General features: G+C 43.2%; 1 protein-coding gene across 1 annotated transcript in view; it reads left to right on the top strand.

Moving 5' to 3' along the window:
* Positions 1-14,669, top strand: part of SYDE2 (synapse defective Rho GTPase homolog 2) — a 75,048-nt gene extending 60,379 nt beyond the window's left edge. Inside the window, exons 5-7 of the mRNA XM_038745997.1 lie at positions 8,193-8,374; positions 10,052-10,283; positions 14,016-14,669. Of these exons, the coding sequence (XP_038601925.1) occupies positions 8,193-8,374; positions 10,052-10,283; positions 14,016-14,524 (923 nt within the window). The 3' untranslated portion in view covers positions 14,525-14,669. The remainder of the gene's footprint in view (positions 1-8,192; positions 8,375-10,051; positions 10,284-14,015) is intronic.
* Positions 14,670-23,694: the final 9,025 nt, after the last annotated feature.

Genomic DNA, 23,694 nt, shown 5'->3' with positions numbered 1-23,694 from the left:
AAGGCAGCTGAGAGGTCAAGGAAGATTAGGATAGAGTAGGAGCCAGTGGATTTGGCAAGAAGGAGGTCATTGGTGACCTTTGAGAGGGCAGTTTCGGTGGAGTGTAGGGGACAGAAGCCAGATAGGAGGGGATCTAATAGAGAGTTGGAGTTGAGGAATTTGAGGCAGTGAGTGTAGATGACTCATTCTAGGGGTTTGGAAAGGAAGGGTAGGAGGGAGATAGGGCGATAACTCGAAGGGGCAGTGGGGTCAAGAGAAGTTTTTTTTTTTAGGATGGGAGACATGGGCATGTTTGAAGGCAGAGGGGAAGGAACCAGTGAAGAGTGAGTGGTTGAAGATGAAAGAGGGAAGGGGCTAGAATTTTTATAAAATGAGAGGGAATGGGGTCCCAAGCACAGGTGGATGGGGTTGAAGATGGAAGTTAAGGAGGGAAGGGGCTAGAGTTTTTATATAATGAGAGGGAATGAGGTCCCAAGCACCCAATGAGGTGGATGGGGTGGCACTTGAGAGGAGGGAAGAGATCACATCTGAAGATACTACTGGGAAGGATGTTTCTGGCTCTTCCCCCCTTCAAAGCCCTATGGAAAGCTCACCTCCTCCAGATGGCCTTCCCAGACTGAGCCCCCTTTGCCTCTGCTCCTCCTCCCCTCCCCATCAAAATTCTATTTTGATACAATTGATGCCTGTCTACTTGTTTTGTTTTGTTGTCTGTCTCCCCCTTCTAGACTGTGAGCCCATGTTGGGTAGGGATTGTCTCTATCTGTTGCCGAATTGTACTTTCCAGGAGCTTAGTACAGTGCTCTGCACACAGTAAGTGCTCAATAAATGTGATTGAATGAATGAATGAAAGGTAAAACCAATTCTGGACTATTGTGTGGTCTTCCATCTTTGGCATCACTACAGTTCACAATCCAGGAGACCCAAAGAACACCAATTCCATGTCGTACCCTTAGGTACTGAGACATCCTTAAGTGGCAAGGGAGCAGGGATCTAAAACTCTGTGGAGCTGAGGAAATCAGAAAAGGTTCCTGGTTGATAAATAATTCTCTTTATATTGATGCCGCAGATGCCAGTTTTCTTGTTTTGCTTCGTTGTCTGTCTTCCCCACTTCTAGACTGTGAGGCCGTTGTTGGGTAGGGATTGTCTCTGTAGCTGAAATGTACTTTCCAAGTGTTTAGTACAGTGCTCTGCACACAGTAAGCGCTCAATAAATATAAATGAGTGAATGAAAAGTGGTTTCTTGCCCAAGGTCACAAAGCAGAGCTGAGATCAGTAGAGGCTCCCAGGCCCATGCCCTTTCCATTAGGCCTCACTGCTTTAAATCATCATCATCATCATCAATCGTATTTATTGAGAGCTTACTATGTGCAGAGCACTATACTAAGCGCTTGGGAAGGACAAATTGGCAACATATAGAGACAGTCCCTACCCAACAGTGGGCTCACAGTCTAAAAGGGGAAGACAGAGAACAAAACCAAACATACTAACAAAATAAAATAAATAGAATAGATATATACAAGTAAAATAAATAAATCAGTCAAAGTATCAATTAATGGTATTTATTGAGCACTGACTTTGTGCAGAGCACAGTAGTCACAATATATTAGAGCAGCTGTCGAGGAGGGGACTAAGCGGGGAGGATCTTTTTTTTTCTCCTCACACAGTTCCAATGGCCCATTGTGGAGGAGATTAGGGCCTAAAGCATTTATGCAGGAATTTTTTTTTCTCATTGTTTACTGGTGAATTAAGAACAGGGATCCATAGTATGTAAATTTTATGATCCTCATTTTGTTAATAGCAATAAATCTTCCGCCAACTTCAACTAACTAGTGTTTGCAAGATGTTAGCTAAATGCTTTCCATTTGGAAGAGAAAACACATGCTCTTGAAATCTCTCCAGCAGAGAGAAATGGAACTCTGCTATGGTATATTTGTGCAAAATGGTCTTAAACTTAGACAAAGACATTTCTCAGAAGATTTACTTTTGAGGGGAAATGTCTTCACACGCCCCTAAATTTTAAAGTTACTTCATGCTACTAAGGCTAAATTGTCAAAGCAACTGCAACCTGACCTCAAGTATGAGTCAGACTTTCCTAAGTTGTCCCTATTTTATTTCCAGTTTACTTTCGAAGTATAGAGAATTAAATTTCTCTGGAGAAGCAGCATAGTGTTTAGAGCACAGTCCTGGGAGTCCGAAAGACCTGGGTTCTAAATCCTTGCCCTGCCACTTGTCTGTCGTCTGAGTTTGGGCAAGTCACTTCACTTCTCTGTGCCTCAGTGACCTCATCTGGAAAAAGGGAATAAGATTGTGGGCTTCATGTGGGACAGAGACTATGATCAACCTGATTAGTTTGGATCTACCCCAGCGCTTAGAACAGTGCCTGGTATATTAATTCATTCATTCAGTTGTATTTATTGAGCACTTACTGAGTACAGAGCACTGTACTAAGCACTTGGGAAAGTACAACACAAGAATAAGCAATGGCATTCCCTGCCCACAATGAATTTAACAAATAGCATCATCATTATCAATCAATCAATCGTATTTATTGAGCACTTACTATGTGCAGAGCACTGTACTAAGCGCTTGGGAAGTACAAATTGGCAACACATAGAGACAGTCCCTACCCAACAGTGGGCTCACAGTCTAAAAGACTGCTCATCATTATGTAAGTTACGTGAAAAATGATGGTGTCTTTTGAAAAACATTGTCGATAGTGTTGTGTTAATAATAATATTAATAATAATGGCATTTATTAAGCACTTACTATGTGCAAAGCACTGTTCTAAGCGCCGGGGGAATACAGGGTGATCAGGTTGTCCCACGTGTGGCTCACAGTCTTAATCCCCATTTTACAGATGGGGTAACTGAGGCTCAGAGAAGTTAAGTGACTTGCCCAAGGTCACACAACTGACAAGTGGCAGAGCTGGGATTCGAACCCATGACTTCTGACTCCAAAGCCCGTGCTCTTTCTACTGAGCCAAGCTGCTTCTACAATGATGGTAATGATGGTATTGTTAATGATAGTATTGTTAAGTGCTTACTATGTGCCAAACACTGTTCTAAGAGCTGGGATAGATACAAGCTAATCAGGTTGTCCCACGTGGGGCTCACAGTCTTAATCACCATTTTACAGATGAGGGAACTGAGGCACAGATAAGTGAAGTGACTTGCCCAAAGTCACACAACTGACAAGTGGCAGAACGGGGATTAGAACCCATGACCTCTGACTCCCAAGCCCGGGTTCTTTCCACCAAGCCATGCTGCTTCTTTAGTGTTAGTGGGTTAATGTGTTATTGTCTTCTAGACTGTAAGCCCCGTGGGGGCAGGGATTGTGTCTCTTTATTGTTGAATTGTACTTTCCAAGCACTTAGTACAGTGCTCTGCACACAGTAAGTGCTCAATAAATACGATTGAATGAATGAATGAAAAGTCTGTCCTGGTGCCTCCTGAACAACGCACACTACTAGAGTAAAACAGGATCCTGAAGAAACCCAATAAACTCAATCAGTGTGGGATATTTATTGAGCGTCTCCTTTTGATTAGCAGCGTGGCTCAGTGGAAGGAGCACCGGCTTTGGAGTCAGAGGTCATGGGTTCAAATCCCGGCTCCGCCAATTGTCAGCTGTGTGTCTTTGGGCAAGTCACTTCACTTCTCTGTGCCTCAGTTACCTCATCTGTAAAATGGGGATTTATAATAATAATAATGATAGCATTTATTAAGCGCTTACTATGTGCAAAGCACTGTTCTAAGCTCCGGGGAGGTTACAAGGTGATCAGGTTGTCCCATGGGGGGCTCACAGTCTTAATCCCCGTTTTACAGATGAGGGAACTGAGGCCCAGAGAAGTTAAGTGACTTGCCCAAAGTCACACAGCAGAGCCAGGATTTGAACCCATGACCTCTTGACTCCAAAGCCCGGGCTCTTTCCACTGAGCCACGCTGCTTCTCTGTTAAGACTGTGAGCCCCCCGAGGGACAACCTGACTACCTTGTAACCTCCCCAGCACTTAGAACAGTGCTTTGCACATAGTAAGCACTTAATAAATGCCATTATTATTATTATTATAGAGCAATCAATCAATTCATCCTATTTATTGAGCACTTTCTGAGGGCAGAACACCATACTAAGATCTTGGAAGAGTTGGTAAACATAATCCCTGCCCTCAAGGACTCCTTAGAGAAACAGCGTGGCTCAATGGAAAGATCCCGGGCTTGGGAGTCAGAGGTCATGGGTTCTAATTTCGGCTCCGCCACTTGTCAGCTGTGTAACCTTAAGCAAGCCACTTAACTTCTCTGTGCCTCAGTTACCTCATCTGTAAAATGGGGATTAAGACTGTGAGCCCCACGGGGGACAACCTGATCACCTTGTGATCAGCGCTTCACACTGCTTCACACATAGTAAGCGCTTAACAAATACTACCATTATTGTACAGTCCAGAGGGGGAGGCAGGGGAGACAGACATTATAAAACCAGGTCAGGGAAATAACCAAGTACAGGATATGTATGGAAGCGCTGCGGAGGTGGAGTGAGTGGGGGAAGTAGCACAGTAGTGGATAGATAAAGCACAAGCCTGGGAGTCCGAAGGTCATGGGTTCTAATTCCAGATCTACCACTTGCCTGCTGTGTGGCCTTGGGCAGTCACTTTACTTCTCTGGGCCTCAATCACCTCATCTGTAAAATGGGGATTGAGACTGTGGGCCCCACGTGGGACGGGACTGTTTCCAACCCGATTTGCTTGTGTCCACCCCCGGCACTTAGTACAGTGCCTAGCACGTAGTAAGTGCTTAACAAATACCGCAGTTATTACCTAAGTGCTTAGGCAGCATGGCTTAGTGGAAAGAGCACAGGCTTTGGAGTCAGAGGACATGGGTTCTAATCCTGGCCCTGCCACTTGTCTGCTGTGTGACCTTGGGCAAGCCACTTCACTTCTCTGGGCCTCAGTTACCTCATCTGTAAAATGGAGATTAAGACTGAGCCCCACATGGGACAACCTGCTTAATTTGTATCTACCCTAGCGCTTAGAACTGTGCTTGGCACATAGTCAGTGCTTAACAAATACCATTATTACAATTATTATTACCTGAGTTCTGTGGGGCTGGGGGGATGAATAAAGGGAGCAAGTCAGGGCAACACAGAAGGGAGTGGGAGAAGAGGAAAGGGGACGCTTAGTCAGAGAAGGCCCCTTCATCATCAACCATCATCATCAATCGTATTTATTGAGCGCTTACTGTGTGCAGAGCACTGTACTAAGTGCTTGGGAAGTACAATTTGGCAACATATAGAGACAGTCCCTACCCAACAGTGGGCTCACAGTCTAAAAGGGGGAGACACAGAACAAAACCAAACATACTAACAAAATAAAATAAGTAGAATAGATATGTACAAGTAAAATAAATAGATAAATAAATAGAGTAATAAATATGTACAAACATATATACATATATACAGGTGCTGTGGGGAAGGGAAGGAGGTAAGATGTGGGGGATCTCTCCCCTTGGCAGAGATCAATCAATCAATCGTATTTGAGCGCTTACTGTGTGCAGAGCACTGTACTAAGCGCTTGGGAAGTACAAGTTGTGTACTTGTATAACTTGTGTAGAGATGTGCCTTCTATAATGCTTTGAAGGTGGGGAGAATCATTGTCTGTTGGATATGAAGAGGGAGGGCGTTCCAGACCAGAGACAAGACATGGGCGAGAGGTAGGTGCTGAGATATATGATATAAACTCGATCTTTACTCACTACTTCCATTGAGAAGCAGCATGGCTCAGTGGGAAGAGCCCGGGCTTGGGAGTCAGTGGTCATGGGTTCAAATCCCTGCTCCGCCAATTGTCAGCTGTGTGACTTGGGGCTAGTCAACTTAACTTCTCTGTGCCTCAGTTCCCTCACCTGTAAAATGGGGGTGAAGACTGTGAGCGCCACGTGGGACAATCGGATCACCTTGTATCCTCCCCAGTGCTTAGAACAGTGCTTTGCACATAGTAAGCGCTTAAGAAATGCCATCGTTATTACTATTATCATTGTGTAAGGCCCAGAAAAACTCCCTAATTTGCTTCTGCGTCTGTGATTTACCTGTTACAACTGTTCTCTTTTTTTTGTGGTTTTGATTACGTAATTCAGTTAAACTTAAAACTCCTTACCATCAGCTTTAGGGCACACTATCACGTTGCCCCCTCCTACCTTACCTCCATGATTTCCTGCTACAACCCAGCCCGCACACTTCATCGCCCACCTCTCACCACGTCCTGCCTCTGGCCTGGAATGCCCTCCCTCTTCAGATGTCGCAGACTATCACTCTCTCCACCTTCAAAGACTGTCTCTATATGTTGCCAACTTGTACTTCCCAAGCGCTTAGTACAGTGCTCTGCACACAGTAAGCGCTCAATAAATACGATTGATTCAAAGACCTATTGAAGGCACATCTCCTCCAAGATGCCTTCCCTGAATAGGCCCTCATTTCCTCTTCTCCCACTCCCTTCTGCAGCCCTCCCTCAGCCACGAAGCACGTATGCCCATATCCTACTAGATATCGTAGTACTAGATATGCCCATATCATACTAGAGAAGCAGCATGGCTCAGTGGAAAGAGCACGTGCTTTGGAGTCAGAGGTCATGGGTTCAAATCCTGGCTCCGCCAGTTGTCAGCTGTGTGACTGTGCAAATCACTTAACTTCTCTAGGCCTTCGTTACCTCATCTGTAAAATGGGGATTAGGATTGTGAGCCCCACGTGGGACAACCTGATCGCCTTGTAACCCCCAGCACTTAGAACAGTGCTTTGCACATAGTAAGCACTTAACAAATACCATTATTATTATACCCATAATTTAGTTATTTCTATTAATGTCTACCTCCCACTCTAGACTGTCAGCTGGTTTGGGGTTTTTTTGTTATTCGTGTCTTCCATTTCTGTTACATTGTACTGTCCCAAGGGCTTAGTACAATGCTCTGCACCCGATAAGCACTTAATACAATTGATTGATTGTTATGCGCTTATTTATTCATTGTCGTATTTATTGAGTGCTTACAGTGTGCAGAGCACTGTACTAAGCATTTGGAAGAGTACAATATAACAGTAAACAGACACATTCCCTGCCCACAACAAGCTTACTATGGTCTAGAGGGGAAGACAGACTTTAATTTACATAAATAAATTACAGATATGTACGTTAGTGCTGTGAGGTTGGGAAAGGGGATTGAATATGCGCCAGGCACTGTTCTAAGTGTAGATTCAAGCTCATCAGGGAGTCAGAAGGATCTGGGTTCTAATTCTGGCTCCACCTCGGGTCTACTGTTTGACCTTGGGCAAGTCGCTTCACTTTTCAGTGCCTCAGTTACCTCATCTGTCAAATGAGAAATATTAATAATAATATGATAATAATGGTATTTGTTAAGTGCTTACTCTGTGCCAAGCACGGTTCTAAGCTCTGGTTGATTGTGAGCCCCATGTGGGTCAGGAACTGCGGTCCAACCCAATTTGCTTGTATCCACTCAATGCTTAGTACAGTTCTTGGCACACAGTAAACATTTAATAAATACCACAATTATTATTGTTACTCCCCCAAGCACTTAGTTCATTCATTCAATCGTATTTATTGAGCGGTTCCTGTGTGTCGAGCACTGTACTAAGAGCTTGGGAAGTATAAGTCGGCAACATATAAAGACGGTCCCTACCCAACAACGGGCTCACAGTTCAGTGCTCTGCAATAAGTCCTCAATAAACATAATTGCTTGATTATTTGTACATATTGATTATTCTATTTTATTAATGATGTGTATATATCTATAATTGTATTTCTCTATTTTAATGCTATTGATGCCTGTCTATTTGTTTTGTTTTGTTTTGTTTTCTGTCTCCCCCTTCTAGACTGTGAGCCCATTGTTGGGTAGGGATTATCTGTATCTGTTGCCGACTTGTACTTTCCAAGCGCTTAGTACAGTGTTCTGCACATAGTAAGCGCTCAATAAATGTGATTGGATGAATGAATGAATTGATTGACTCTTGTGGCTCTCGGGTTTATCATGCTTTGTAAAATTTAATTAACTGACCTCATATTTCATAAGGTTTTATTATAGTATATACCGTTCAGCTTGTGTTACTTTTATTTCCTCTTCATGCATTTTAAAATACCTCCATTTATAGACAGTCCAGTCTGGAAGCTTCTTGAATGACAGTTTTCCTACGTGTTTCTGAAGGTGTCCTTAAGGATTATTTAAGAGAACTTCCTTCCCCGCTGATAACCAAGCAGCTGTACGAAGCAGTGTTAGACGCCATGGTGAAAAATCCCTTGAAGATGAATGGAAACGGGTGTGAGAATGACCCTAGCGATTCTGAATACACCGTTGACCTCCTGGACTGTCTGCCGGATGTTGAAAGGGTAAATCTTGCTTGGCATGGAGAAAAACTTTTTTGAAAGCCCATAGCAGTCGGTCAGTCGCATTTATGGAGTGCTTACGGTGTGCAGAGCACTGTACTAAGTGCTTGGAAGAGTACAGGAGAACATATAACAGACACACCCCCTGCCCACAATGAGCTTGCAATCTAGAGGGGGAGGCAGACATTAATATAAATAAATTACCTGTATATCAGTGATCTTCAACTTCTGATACTAGAACCGCAGATGGCTCTTCAGGGCTTTGCATTTGACTTTTATGATGTGAGCCCACTGTTGGGTAGGGACTGTCTCTATATGTTGCCAATTTGCACTTCCCAAGCGCTTAGTACAGTGCTCTGCACATAGTAAGCGCTCAATAAGTACGATTGATGATGATGATGATGCTCATGTGCCTAAGCCATGCTTCTTCTTTGGCAGCTAACCAGCCATGGGAAAGCTTTTTCTGGTGTCAGTGGTGTAATAATTAATTAATGGTACTTGTTAGGCACTTACTATCTGCCAAAACACTATACTAAGCATTCATTGTCATATTTATTGAGCACTTACTGTTTGCAGAGCACTGTACTAAGTGCTTTGGAGGGTACAATATGACACTGGGGTAGATGCAAGATAATCCAGTCAGACACAGTCCCTGTCTCCACCTGGGGCTCTAACTAGGAGGGAGGGAGTTGGTAGACACATTCCTTGCCCACAGAGAGCTTGCAGTCGAGAGGAAGCTTACAGTCTAGTGCTTGGCACATAGTAAGTACAGCAGCATGACTTAGTGGAAAGAGCATGGGCTTGGGAGTCAGAGGTCATGGGTTCTAATTCCGCTCCACGGCATGTCAGCTGTGTGACTTTGGGCAAGTCACTTAATTTCTCTGTGCCTCAGTTACCTCATCTGTAAAAAGGGGATTAAGACTGTGAGCCCCACAAGGGACAACCTGATCACCTTGCATGTACCTCAGGGTCTAGAACAGTGCTTGGCACATAATAAGCGCTTAACAAATATCATTATTATTTTTAAGTGCTTAACAAGTATTATCATCATCATCATTATTTTCATCTGCGTCCAGATGACCAGCTAGAATTCTTCTAGTTACTACTAGAAAGGCAGAAGAGTAGGGATGTCCGTGAAACCATATGATGGTAAGAAGAAATTGAGTAAATGCTGAGCTATTCACAGTTATTTTGTATTTCTCTAATTTCTGTGACTGTGCATTCCGACCCATAGTATAATTATCAGTCATCATTATAATGACGTTGCTTTGAGAAGAATTTCCCAATGACCCTATCTTAGCAGGCCAGTTCTGGTTGTTTTGTCCCAATAGAGTCAATTTAGGGACAGGGGACGGGGTTTGTGACTCAGCTTTACAAACAGAATAGACCACAATATTCAGTAACACAATACGAAAACATTTATTAACGTACAGATACACATCAAGCGCAGCGAATCCTGTTTAGGTTAAGCCTTCAACCCAAAGACGATGAGAATTTTCCTACCGCAAAATGATTAGTCCCAAGTCAGTATTCAGTCCAAGAACGGGCTTCCAGGGCCGTGCTGTATCCACTAGGCCATGCTGTTTTGTAATTCTCCATATGGCATGCACACTAATTTCTTCTGTTAGATTCTGGAGTTACTTTGGAATTGCAGGTAAATGTAGACCCTTTTTTTTTCAGGCAACCCTGAAGATGTTATTGGATCATTTGAAATTGGTGGCTTCTTATCATGATGTAAATAAGATGACCTGCCAAAATATAGCCGTCTGTTTCGGGCCTGTCTTGCTCAGCCAGGGACAAGAAACTTCCACCCATAACAACAGAGTCTTTACTGATTCTGAAGAGCTTGCAAGTGCCTTGGATTTCAAAAAACACATAGAAGTGCTTCATTATTTACTCCAGCTGTGGCCAGGTAATAAACCTTTTGGGAAAGTTACTTGGTTTTGTGACAGAATATTATAAATCCATTTAAATGTAGTAAAATGGAATAAGATGACCACTTTTCTAGGCCACGAGATAAAACTATAAAAGGAGAACATGGTAGGTTAAAGTCAAGTATGAAGTCCCCACTTTCATTCACAGCTCAAATACTGAACCTGGTAATTTAAAGAATGTATAACGTGGAAATATAAAAATTGAATGTGGAAGGGAAAGAAGGTATCTATTATCATCTGGATTTTCTCTTGTTGAGTTTTCATTAAAGCCAGGTTTTAAAGTCCACTTGAAGATCTTTTGCTTAAAAATTAGTCAAAATTTTGCATTAGCAGTCAGCTTATTAAGACTGGAATAGGGCATTAGAGTGTATGAACTTGAACATTTATTTGTGGTTTGCCATGAGAGAATGTCTTTGAGCCTGGTGTGGGATGGGTAAAACTATGTTTGGTGGTGTCATTTTTTGTATGAACAAGCCATTTCCTCAATCTTTTGCAAGACTTTTTAGATGGGTTAAAAAAAGGGCTTGGGGAGTTCTTTTTGCTTGGGTACAAACTGAACATTCTAGTCTGACATTCACTCATTCATTCATTCAATCGTATTGATTGCTCACTGTGTGCAGAGCACTGTACTAAGTGCTTGGGAAGTACAAGTTGGCAAAACATAGAGACGGTCCCTACCCAACAACGGGCTCGCAGTCTAGAAGGGGGAGACAGACAACAAAACAAAACATGTACACAGGTGTCAAAATCGTCAGAACAAATAGAATTCAAGCTATATGCACATCATTAACAAAATAAATAGAATCGTAAATATGTACAAGTAAAATAAAAAGAGTAATAAATCTGTACAAATATATATACAAGGGCTGTGGGGAGGGGAAGGAGGTAGGGCAGAGGTGGGGATGGGGAGGAGGAGAGGAAAAATGGGGGCTCAGTCTGGGAAGGCCTCCTGGAGGAGGTGAGCTCTCCAGTAGGGCTTTGAAGGGAGGAAGAGAGCGAGCTTGGCGGATGTGGGGAGGGAGGGCATTCCAGGACAGGGGGAGGACGTGGGCCGGGGGTCGACGGCGGGACAGGCGAGAGCGAGGTACAGTGAGGAGGTTAGCGGCGGCAGAGGAGCGGAGGGTGCGGGCTGCATTGTAGTAGGAGATTAACACGGCGAGGTCAGAAGGGCCAAGGTGATTGAGTGTCTTAAAGCCAATGGTAAGGGGGTTCTGTTTGATGTGAAAGTGGATGAGCAGTCTCTGGAGGTTCTTGAGAAGTGAGGAAACTGGACTGAATGTTTTTTGTAGAAAAACAATCCAGGCAGCAGAGTGAAATTTTGACTGGAGTGGGGAGAGACAGGAGGCGGGGAGGTCAGCAAGGAGTAATCAACAGTTGGATTAACATGGTGGAAGATTGGATGGAGAGAAAAGGGCAGAGTTTAGTGATGTGTAGATTGAGAATAGAACGGGAACCAGAACTGAGCCTTGAAGGACTCCCAGAATTAGAGAGTGGCAGGCATAGAAGAATCCAGAGGGTTAGGAGGGGAACCAGGAGCGGACGGTGTCTGTGAAGCCAAGAAGAGATAATGTTTCCAGGAGAAGGTGGTGGTCCACAGTGTTGAAAGCTGCTGAGAAGTCAAGGAGGATTAGGACAGAGTAGGGGACCCTTAGATTTGGTGAGGAGGTCATTGTTTGTCTTTGGAGAGAGCAGTTTCAGTGGGGGGGACAGAACAGAACTCAGAAAATAAGAGACTCAAGGAAGGAGTTGGATGAAAGGAAGAGAAATCTGTGGGTGTAGACATCCAGTTTAAGGCACTTGGGGCAGGATTGGGAGGGAGGTGGGGGATAGATGGATAGCACATTAGGGTCAAGACAGGGTGTTTTTAGAATAGTATGTTGGTATGTTTGAAAGCTTTCATTCATTCAGTTGTATTTACTGCGTGCTTACTGTGTGCAGAGCACTGTACTAAGCGCTTGGAAAGTACAGTTCGGCAACAGATAGGGACAATCCCTACCCAAGAACGGGTTCACAGTCTAGAAGCAGAGGGGAAGAAAACATCAGAGTGAGCGGTTGAAGATGGCTGAAAGGGATGGAAGGCAAATGGGCACGCACTGTTAGCTTTTAAATCCTCTTCAACAAAAAGGCCCCTTGTACTAGCATATCTGTCATCACTGGTGCTAAATAGATGTCATTATCTAATTCTAAATTGAAAGAGGCTTTGATCACTCTATCTTAGTCTGTCAAAATACTTCAAAGGCAGGGGAAGGGAAGTGCTTAAACCACGGAAAACTTTGCAGATTGAAAGTAAGGATTCCTATTTTCCAAATGATCTCCAATCACTTGCAAAAACCTACTTATAATGATAACTGATAATCTAGTGGCTATGTGTATATATATATATATATATATGTATAGGAGTATATTCCATAAGTCTATCAGACTATATTAGAGGATTTAATGAGTCTGGATAATAATGCATATATAGAGTCATATAAGGTGATAGGGGTATAGATCATGTCATGAAGTACTTTTATGTGTCTGGTAATAACTACAAGAAATAATCACCGTGGTTTTTCAAACCAATTTTCAAACCAAAGGTCACAATCGCTAAGCAGACTCTCAAACCCGTTTGGGTAATTCTTCAATTTCTTCAGTTTACCTAACTATAAACAAGCAACCTTTGTTCCATTCTAATGGTGGTGTTTTATCATTAACTTCAGGCCTCTTCATTTTTAATCCAATAGAGTTTAAACTAAAGGGCTTTTGTTAAAGTAAAATCGGGAAGAGAAAAAGTTATTGAGTGCAACCCTTTAGCTATGAAAACAACGTTTTAAACTGTGGGGGTAACTTCTTTACCAGAAAAACTAAAATGTTTTAGTACTGTGGATAGTAAAACTGCTCATGAAGGCCCATTTTAGGGGGGGTGGGGATGACATTTAGGAGAGGAGGGGGGTGAGAGGGTGTGTGTGTGTGTACACACCATTTACATAACACATCTGCCTATGAAGAGGCAGATTGGTTCACAGTTTGGGAGATTTTAATTTGTTTTGGGAAGCGATCTCTTTGGGAATTTAGTTTACCTAGCAGTTATGAGAGAATTTAAAAAAAACATTTGTACTGTTTACCTTAGGAAAACGGTAGAGGACGACTATTAGTAGCTTGTGCTGAATAGTCAATTTCAGGTAATCTATTCTCAAGCCTGTTTGGAGTGTTAATCCAACAGTGGTGTTTTGGGGATGCATAGCATAAAATTCATTATGAAACGGCTACACTTAGTCATATACAAAACTGGCTAAAAACATTTCAAAAGTTACTCTAGATGTCTCCGTTTTCCTTGAGTGTTTATTAAAGGTCGGCTTTTTTTTTTAACAATTTACCAGCTAAGCTTTCTGTAGTTTAGTTTGGAAGGAGTTTACCAGCTAAGCTGCTGGTTTTAACTTGAACTTTAGCTGGATGATGATTAACTTGCACAGATTGTTAATCAACACCTCTGAAGGTACTTTTATTATTTTAATTGGCTTTTCTACTTACATTCCCACTAGCTTTTATCTGTAATCTCCAAGCCTGAAGAATGGAAAAATAACTGTGCAATGGTTTGGCCACTTGGCTTGCATGTTTTAATGCATGTAGGCACTTGACATCTGATGGCTAATCTTTCAGCTCAGTTTGTTCTTTGAATCTTGTTTAGATCTTATTGGTAAAAGCACATTTTTTTTTGTTTGCTCTAGCACAACGCTTAACTGCCAGAGTATCTCCAGATGGTTTGTCCCCAGCATCCAAGATTTCTCTGAATTATCTGAGACGGAAGAAGCATCGACCCCAGATGTTGAACTTGAGCAGTATTGAGATGTCAGGGATGCTCAGACCGAGGCAGACCAGGCTCGATAGCCCCTCGAGTAATCGTTATGCCGGAGACTGGAGTCGATGTAGGGAGAACTACTTTTTAGACACAAAGGGAAATGTAAATGAAGCCGATTATGATGACGTTCCTTATGAAGATGGAGAAAGCAGGGAAGACTTCAACACGACAGATGGCCCAGGAACAGGGATGAGTCAATCAATCAGTTCCAAGCCCTTAGCCAAAGGATGCACGTTGGAAACGTATTTGACCATGCAGACGATAGATTCCGCGGTGGATCGCCGCGTCAATCTCAAAGACCTTCAAGAGAGTATTGATACTCTGATTGGAAACCTAGAGCGAGAACTCAACAAAAACAAGCTCAATATCAGTGTTTGATTTTAGGGACTGTTTGTTTGGCTGGTGACTTCTGGATTGAATTTTCCTCTTGACCGCCCAACAGACCAGCATGTTTGTTCCGATCAATCGATGGAATTTACTGAGTGCTTACCATGTGCAGAGCACTGTATGATGCGCTTGGGAGAGTACAGTACAACAGAGTTTGTTGATGATGATGATGGTGGTATTTGTTAAGCGCTTACGATGTGCCCAGCACTGTGTTAAGCACTGGGGTGGATACAAGCAAATCACGTCGGACACAGTCTCACATGGGGCTCATAGTCTCGATCCCCATTGTACAGATGAGGTAACTGAGGCACAGAGAAGTGAAGTGACTTGCCCAAGGTCATACAGCAGACAAGAGGCAGAGCCGGGTTTAGAACCCATGACCTTCTGACTCCTGGCCAGTTTTCTACCCACTATGTCATGCTGAGTTTGGTAGACGTGTTCCGACACACGATGAGCTTACAGTATAGAGGCTCTTTTCCCCTTCTCTAACCTTGGTCCCTAGAAATCATTACTGTTCAGAAGACGAAATCCATTGCTTTCCGAAGTATTATCTTCACCGTGCCCTAGTTCTAGGGTTAGAAATAAGCCAAAGCTTTCATGATGCAATGAGTATTTCTTGCCAGGCATTGTGGATGTTTAATAGAATCGAAGAACTTAACCAAGTTTTGACAGGTTGTCTGAGATGAGCCACCTTTTGATCTGTGGGCTCTGAGGGAATGGCCCTCCTTCTTCCTGAAACATTAGAAGTGGGCAAGAACCTCCTCTTTGGAGAGGAATTGCAGCTGCCTGGCTGGTATTTTGCTGCATGACTCCTACTCGACTAGGCTCCAGCGATTTCTTCACCTTCATTTGCAATGCAAAGGCTGCTACACAAAAGCTTTTATAAATACAAGCTTTAATTGTACAAATAGTAATGTATTCCTCTATTAACATTTTTCAGTAATTATTTAAAGCCTACAAAATTAAATATTTTTCTAACCCTTTATTTGTATATATTTATATAACTATATACGTTTGTGTGTTTTTGTGTGTTTGCCAAGGGAGGAAGTAGAGTAGGAAAAAGAGAGCAGTTATATTTTAAGGAATATATATCTTGAAGCCAAAATCACAATTTACTTTAAAAAAGAAACCTTTTCAGGGGAGATTTAGAGTGAAGGTTTAGAAGAGGGTTTTATAGAAGGATGTGCTGAAAGAGGAAATTGTCATACCAGATTGAATGGAGAGTGCAAATTTCCTTTTTGTTTCTTCCTTATCTTGATCTTTAATTCACTGGGTTGATCATCAGCTGCAATAAGAAGTCATCTAATCTACAGTTTAAGCAGTTATTCCAGTTGAAGTTTCCTACCCTCTTTAAACAGCTGATGATGGAACTTGATTTTCTAAAATTCCTTGCACAATGCTATTTAACCGAGAACTTTATCCAGAGTGAACCCTAAGAGCTGAATGGAACATGCTAATCTACTTTATGCATTTTTATATTCTGTGTGGTTTTAAAGTTATTTATTAACGGTAGGACGAATATGACATTGGTGGTGTAAAACTATATCCCCTTTCCTGAAGGAGTACCTTAGCCACCTTGCAATTGTTTATTCATTGTCATTAACTTATTTTGATTGTGGTCAAGAAAACAGTTACAGTGATTACGATTCTGTTGCAAATGTAAATGTAGTCAGAAGCATTTATCAGTGAATCAAAATGTATTTTTTTAAACTTTTATACCCATAGAACGTGTAATTTTTGAATAACCGAAGAATAAATTGAAACTGCCTACTAAACTTTAGTCTATTGAAGTTTTTAAAATTGGTCTGTTTTAATTTTTAAACAAGTCCTAGAGTCGTTGTTCTTGGCCAAAAAGAGAACTGTCACTGCTTTGAGATCTAAATGGATTTAGAAGCCAAAATCTTTGCAAGCAATAGGGAAAAGCCTTTGGAGGCATAAAACCATGCAATCAGTCAATCAATCAGTGACATTTATTGAATGCTTTACTTATCCCATCCCTCCTAGATTACCGTATTACCTCTTTGCTGACCTCCCAGCCTCTTGTCTCTCCCCACTGCAGTCCTTACTTTACTCTGCTGCCTGTATCATTTTTCTACAGAATTGTTTCCCCACTCTCCAAGAAGCTCTGGTGTTGCCCATCCACCTCCATATCAAACAGAAACTTCTCACCATTGGCTTCAAAGCACTTGATCACATATGTTGCCGACTTGTACTTGCCAAGCGCTTAGTACAGTGCTCTGCACACAGTAAGCGCTCAATAAATACGATTGAATGAATGAAATGAATGCCCCCTCCTACCTCACCATGCTACTCTCCTACAACCTAGCCCATACACTTTGCTCCTCTAAACGCTAACCTTTTCACTGTACCTCCATCTCGTCTATCTCGCCACTGACCTCTCGCCCAAGTCCTGCCTCTGGCCTGGAACGCTCTGCTTCCTCATATCCGATAGACAATTACGCCCCCCCTCTTCAAAGCCTTATTGGAGGCATATTCATTCATTTATTCAATCATATTTATTGAGCGTTTACTGTGTGTACTAAGTGCTTGGGAGAATACAATATACCAACAGACAGATATATTCCCTGCCCAAAATGAGCTCTCCTCCAAGAGGCCTTCCTTGCCTAAGCCCTCTTTTCTCCCACTCTCTTCTGCATAGACCCGACTTGCTTCTTTTATTCATCCCCTCCTCCCAGCCCCGCACCATTTATGTACATATCTATAATTTATATTAACGTCTGTCTTCCCCTCTAGACTGTAACCTCTCTGTGGGCAGGGGACATGTCTGCTACATTGTTCTATTGTAAGAAGAACAGTGAGAAGGCTAGCATTAGAGGAGCCAAATGTGCGGGCTGGGTTGTAGCAATAGCGAGGTGAGGTAGGAGGGGACAAGGTGATTGCTTTAAAACAGATGGTAACATGTTTCTTTTTGATGCAGAGGTGGATGGGAAACCACTGTAGGTTCTTGAGGAGTGGGGAAACATGGCCCGAACTTTTTTGTAGAAAAATGGTCTGGACAGCAGAGTAAAGTATGGACTGGAGTGGGGAGGGACAGGAGGCAGGGAGGTCAGCAAGGTAGCTCATACATAATCAAAGGTGGGATAAGATAAGTAAAGCACACAGTAAGCGCTCAATCAATACCATTGACTGACAGAGTGACTTCACTGTGCAGAACACTACTAAGTGCTTGGGAGAGTATAACGTAATAGGGTTATCAGTCTGTCAGTCAATCTGTCAGTCAATCGTGTGCTTTACTTATCTCACTGTGCAGAACAGTGTACTAAGTGCTTGGGACAGTATAACATAATAGGGTTGGTAGACACAATCATGCAAGCCAGGGGATCCTGGGAGACACTGGGTCAACTTTGTGGGTGAATAAGATTGAGGATAAGTTGAGTTGGGGCTCCTCAAGATGACAGATTTGTTTCTGGGTGGAGAAAATAATAATAATAATAATGATGATGGCATTTGTTAAGCGCTTACTATGTGCAAAGCACTGTTCTAAGCGCTGGGGGGGATGCAAGGTGATCAGGTTGTCCCACGTGGGGCTCACAGTCTTAATCCCCATTTTACAGATGAGGTAACTGAGGCGCAGAGAAGTTAAGTGACTTGCCCAAGGTCACACAGCAGACACATGGAGGAGCTGGGATTCGAACCCACGACCTCTGACTCCAAAGCCTGAGCTCTTTCCACTGAGCCACGAGAAAAGGAGTGTGGAAGGTGGTAGGGTGAAGAAGAAAGAGGAAAGGAGTCACCTTAGGTGTCCCTCATCCTTCCACTGGCAAATTACTGACCGAAAGAGTTACACATGTGTAGACACCTCTTTTTCCCTGTTGTCTCTTGATATTTGTTTTTTATATCTTTACCCACTTTATAGATTCTTCACGCACATTGAAAGTGTTTTTCAGGGTTGGTGGCTCCTAGTTTAAGTGCTCAATTTTACCGGTTTGAGCAAGAAGTGGCCACCCAAGCTCTTTGTTTAGCCAACTGAGGGCAGGGCGGCATCTACTGCGAAGGAAATCTGGCCCTTGAAGATTTTCTGTAAAGTGGAATTTAAGGAAAGCAATTATTTTAAATCAGTAGGTCTGTTGATAACTGTAGCACCTCCCTATTTAGGAAATATCTCCCAGATGATTTTTACTTCAGTTTTAGTAATTCAGCTAACATTCTGGCTGATTGTTTTAATGCCCTGTGGTATCTTTCTCCTTCTGGGTACATGGCTCTCTTGATTTTAAGGCCTTTCTCTCGCCCTCTCTCACACACACTCACATACGCAGAGAGAAAACATTGATTTGAATTCTTTTCCCATAACAATTTTGAAGCCATCTCTTAGTCAACAGGTAGGTGACAGATTTCTTCATATAAGCGAGCTTGTAATAATAATAATAATGATAATAATTCTGGTTTTTAATAATAATGGCATTTATTAAGCGCTTACTATGTGCAAAGCACTGTTCTAAGCGCTGGGGAGGTTACAAGGTGATCAGGTTGTCCCTCGGGGGGCTCACAGTCTTAATCCCCATTTTACAGATGAGGTAACTGAGGCCCAGAGAAGTGAAGTGACTTGCCCAGAGTCACACAGTTGACAATTGGCGGTGCCGGGGTTTGAACCCATGATCTCTGACTCCAAAGCCCGGGCTCTTTCCACTGAGCCACGCTGCTTCTCACTTAATATGTACCAAGCACTGTCTTAAGCACTGGGGTGGATACAAGCAAATCAGATTGAACACAGTCTCTGTCCCATGTGGGCCTCACAGTCTCATTCCTCATTTGACAGATGAGGTAACTGAGGCACAGAGAAGCAAAGTGACTTGCCCAAGGTCACACAGCAGACAAGTGGCAGAGCCGGGAGTAGAACCCATGACCCTGTGACCCCCAGGCCTGTTCTCTATTCACTAGGCCACATTGTTTCTCTGTTTCTTTTTCTAGATTGGGATTAATCCTCCTACAACCCAGGCTGCACACTCTTCTCCTCTGAATTTAACCTTCTCACTGTGCCTCGTTTTTGCCTGTCCTGCTGTTGACATCCAACCTCTGACCTGGAATGCCCTCCCTTCTCAAATCCACCAAACTAGCACACTTCCCCCCTTGAAGTGGGAGAAGAAGCATGGCCCGTTGGAAAGAGCCCGGGCTTTGGAGTCAGAGGTCATGGGTTTCAAATCCCAGGTCTGCCAATTGTCAGCTGTGTGACTTTGGACAAGTCACTTAACTTCTCTGTGCCTCAGTTACCTCAACTGTAAAATGGGGATTACGACTGTGAGCCCCCTGTGGGACAACCTGATCACCTTGTAACCTCCCCAGAGCTTAGAACAGTGCTTTGCACATAGTAAGTGCTTAATAAATGCCGTTAAAAAAAAAAAGCCCTGCTGAAAGCTCACCTCCTCCAGGAGGCCTTCCCAGACTAAGGCCCCCTTTTCTTCTGCTCCCCCTCCCCATCAATCAATCAGTCAATTGTATTTATTGAGCGCTTACTGTGTGCAGAGCACTGTACTAAGCGCTTGGGAAGTACAAGTTGGCAACATATAGAGACGGTCCCTACCCAACAGCGGGCTCACAGTCTAGAAGTCACAGTCTTGTGTATAAATATGAGTGTATTATTTTATTATTCTATTTTTACTAATGATGTGTATATATCTATAATTCTATTTATCCATAATGATGCTACTGATGCCTGTTTACTTGTTTTGATGTCTGTCTCCCCATTTCTAGGCTGGGAGTCCATTGTGGGCAGGGATTTTCTCTATTTGTTGCTGAATTGTGCTTTCCAAGTGCTTAGTACAGTGCTCTGCACACAGTGAACGCTCAACAAATACGATTGAATGAATGAATGAAAACCCTAGGACATAGAAAAATGGTAATAGCAGTGAATGCAATGCTGGGCTCCAACAAAACTGTATACTCTGAAACCAAGTTGGATCCAGATTTGAGGTAGCTCTTGAATGATGTTTCAGAGTGGGGAATATTATTCTACATAGCAAAATAAACACCATGAATTGCACCCCGCCGACTTTTTTGGGCAGGGTGGGTAGCAGCAGCTTGATAGCCCTGTCCCCTGGAGCCAGAAATGTTTCAGAGAAACAGCATGGCCTTGTGGAAAGCTTATAAGATTGGGAGTTGAAAGATCCGAGTTCTGGTCCTTTGGTCTGACACTTCCCGGCTGAGTTATCTTGGGCAAACCACTTCAGTTCTCTTTATCTCCATTTTCTCATCTGGCAATTGGTTATATAATCCCTGTTTATTTTTGTTTGTTTTATCATAGTTGTTGAACATCACGGGCCAAGCCCTGTACAAGTGCTGAAGTAGAAACAATATAAACAGATTGGACACTGTGAGCCCCATGTAAGGTAGAGGCTTCCTGAGGGTAGAGAGAATCAATCAATCAATCAATCGTATTTACTGAGCGCTTACTGTGTGCAGAGCACTGTACTAAGCACTTGGGAAGTACAAGTTGGCAACACATAGAGACAGTCCCTGCCCAACAGCGGGCTCACAGTCTAGAAGGGGGAGACAGAGAACAAAACCAAACATACTAACAAAATAAAATAAATAGAATAGATATGTACAAGTAAGATAAATAAATAAATAAATAAATAAATAGAGTAATAAATATGTACAAACATAATACATATATACAGGTGCTGTGGGGAAGGGAAGGAGGTAAGATGCGGGGGATGGAGAGGGGGATGAGGGGGAGAGGAAGGAAGGGGCTCAGTTTGGAAAGGCCTCCTGGAGGAGGAGAGAACAGTTATCAGCCCCATTCTTAGGGATGCAGTGTGGCCTAGTGGATAGACCACAGGCCTGAGAGTCAGAAGGGGTTGATAGTCAGAAGGACCTGGGTTCTAATCCCAGCTCTGCCACTTGTCTGTTTTATGACCTTGGGCAAGTGACTTCACTTCTCTGGGCCTCAGTGTCCTCATCTGTAAAATGGGGATTCAGATTGTGAGCCCTCTGAGGGACAGGGACTGTGTCCACCCAATTTACTTGTATCCATCCCAGCACTTAGTACAGTGTTTGGCACAAAGTAAGCACTTAACAAATATCACAATTATTATTAATTTTACAGATGTGGAAACTAAAGCACCGATTAGTTAAGTGATCTGCCCAAATGGCAGAGCTGGGGTTAGAATCTAGGTTCCTTAACCCCTTGGTCCCCATTTTGAAGATGGGGGACTGAGGCTCAGAGAGGTGGAATGACTTGCCCAAGGTCACACAGCTGACAGGTGGTGGAATGAGATTCAAACCCGGCTCTGATGTGCATATAGCTATAATTCTATTTATTCTGACGGTTTTGACACCTGTCTACATGTTCTGTTTTGTTGTCTGTCTCCCCCTTCTAGACTGTGAGCCCGCTGTTGGGTAGGGACCGTCTCTATATGTTGCCGACTTGTACTTCCCAAGCACTTAGTACAGTGCTCTGCACAATCCCGACTGGATTACTGCATCAGCCTCCTCTCTGATCTCCCATCCTCCTGTCTCTCCCCACTTCAGTCTATACTTCACACTGCTGCCCAGATCATCTTTGTGCAGAAATGCTCTGGGCATGTTACTCCCCTCCTCAAAAATCTCCAGTGGCTACCAGTCAACCTACGCATCAGGCAGAAACTCCTCACACTTGGCTTCAAGGCTGTCCATCACCTCGCTCCCTCCTCCCTCACCTCCCTTCTCTCCTTCTCCAGCCCAGCCCGCACCCTCCACTCCTCTGCCACCGCTAACCTCCTTACTGTGCCTCATTCTCGCCTGTCCCGCCATCGACCCCCCAGCCCACGTCCTCCCCGTGGCCTGGAATGCCCTCCCTCCACACATCCGCCAAACTAGCTCTCTTCCTCCCTTCAAAGCCCTACTGAGAGCTCACCTCCTCCAGGAGGCCTTCCCAGACTGAGCCCCCTCCTTCCTCTCCCCCCCCGCCGCCCTACCTCCTTCCCCTCCCCACAGCACCTGTATATGTTTGTACAGATTTATTACTCTATTTATTTTACTTGTACATATTTACTATTCTATTTTATTTTGTTAATGATGTGCATCTAGCTTTACTTCTGTTTATTCTGATGACTTGACACCTGTTCACATGTTTTGTTTTATTTTGTTGTCTGCCTCCCCCTTCTAGACTGTGAACCTGTTGTTGGGTAGGGACCGTCTCTATATGATGCCAGCTTGTACTTCCCAAGCACTTAGTACAGTGCTTTGCACAAAGTAAGCGCTCAATAAATACGATTGAATGAATGAATGAATAAATACGATTGAATGAATGAATGGGCACTCAATACATATTAATAAAGTACTCTGCACGTAGTAAGCATTCAATAAATATCATTGATTGATTACCAGTTTATGAGTAAGTACAAAATAGATGAGGTTTCAGATGCTTTGTCAGTGCCAGGACAATCTCATTATCTGCCCTCAGTGGCAAATGTCAGAATTCAATCAATCAATCAATCAATCATGTTTATTATCTGTTTACTGTGTGCGGTGCACCATACTAAGCGCTTGGGAGAGTACAATTATACAGATATTAGACACACTCTTTGCCCACCACAAGCTTTCAGCCTAGAGGGGGATTACAGACATTAATATAAATTATGGATATGTGCATAATAATAATAATACTAATGGCATTTATTAAGCGCTTACTATGTGCAAAGCACTGTTCTAAGCGCTGGGAAGGTTACAAGGGTTGTATTTGTTAAGTGCTTACTGTGTGCCAAGCGCTGTTTTAGGAGTTGGGGGGAGAATACAAGGTGATCAGCTTGTCCCACGTGGGGCTCATAGTCTTCATCCCCATTTTAACAGTAGTAATAATAATGGTATTTGTTAAGCGTTTACTATGTGCCAAGCGCGGGGGGAGATACCAGGTCATCAGGTTGTCCCACAGGGGGCTCATAGTCTTCATCCCCATTTTAACAGTAGTAATAATAATGGTATTTGTTAAGCGTTTACTGTAAGTGCCATGTGGGGCTGAAGGAGGGATGAATCAAGGGTGCAAATCAAAGTGCAAGGGCAACGCAGAAGGGAGTGGGAGAAGAGGAAATGAGGCCTTCATCAGAGGAGTCCTCTTGGAGGAGACGTGCTTTTAAAAGAGGTTTCGAAGGTAGGGAGAGTGATCGTGTGTCGGCTACCATTTCCGAAGTCTTCCGCCAGCTGTCTGCTGCCTGTGCCATGTCCCT

Source organism: Tachyglossus aculeatus, chromosome 4, assembly GCF_015852505.1.
Source record: "Tachyglossus aculeatus isolate mTacAcu1 chromosome 4, mTacAcu1.pri, whole genome shotgun sequence".
Taxonomy (NCBI): domain Eukaryota; kingdom Metazoa; phylum Chordata; class Mammalia; order Monotremata; family Tachyglossidae; genus Tachyglossus; species Tachyglossus aculeatus.
This window is presented reverse-complemented; position numbering and strand designations above follow the sequence as displayed.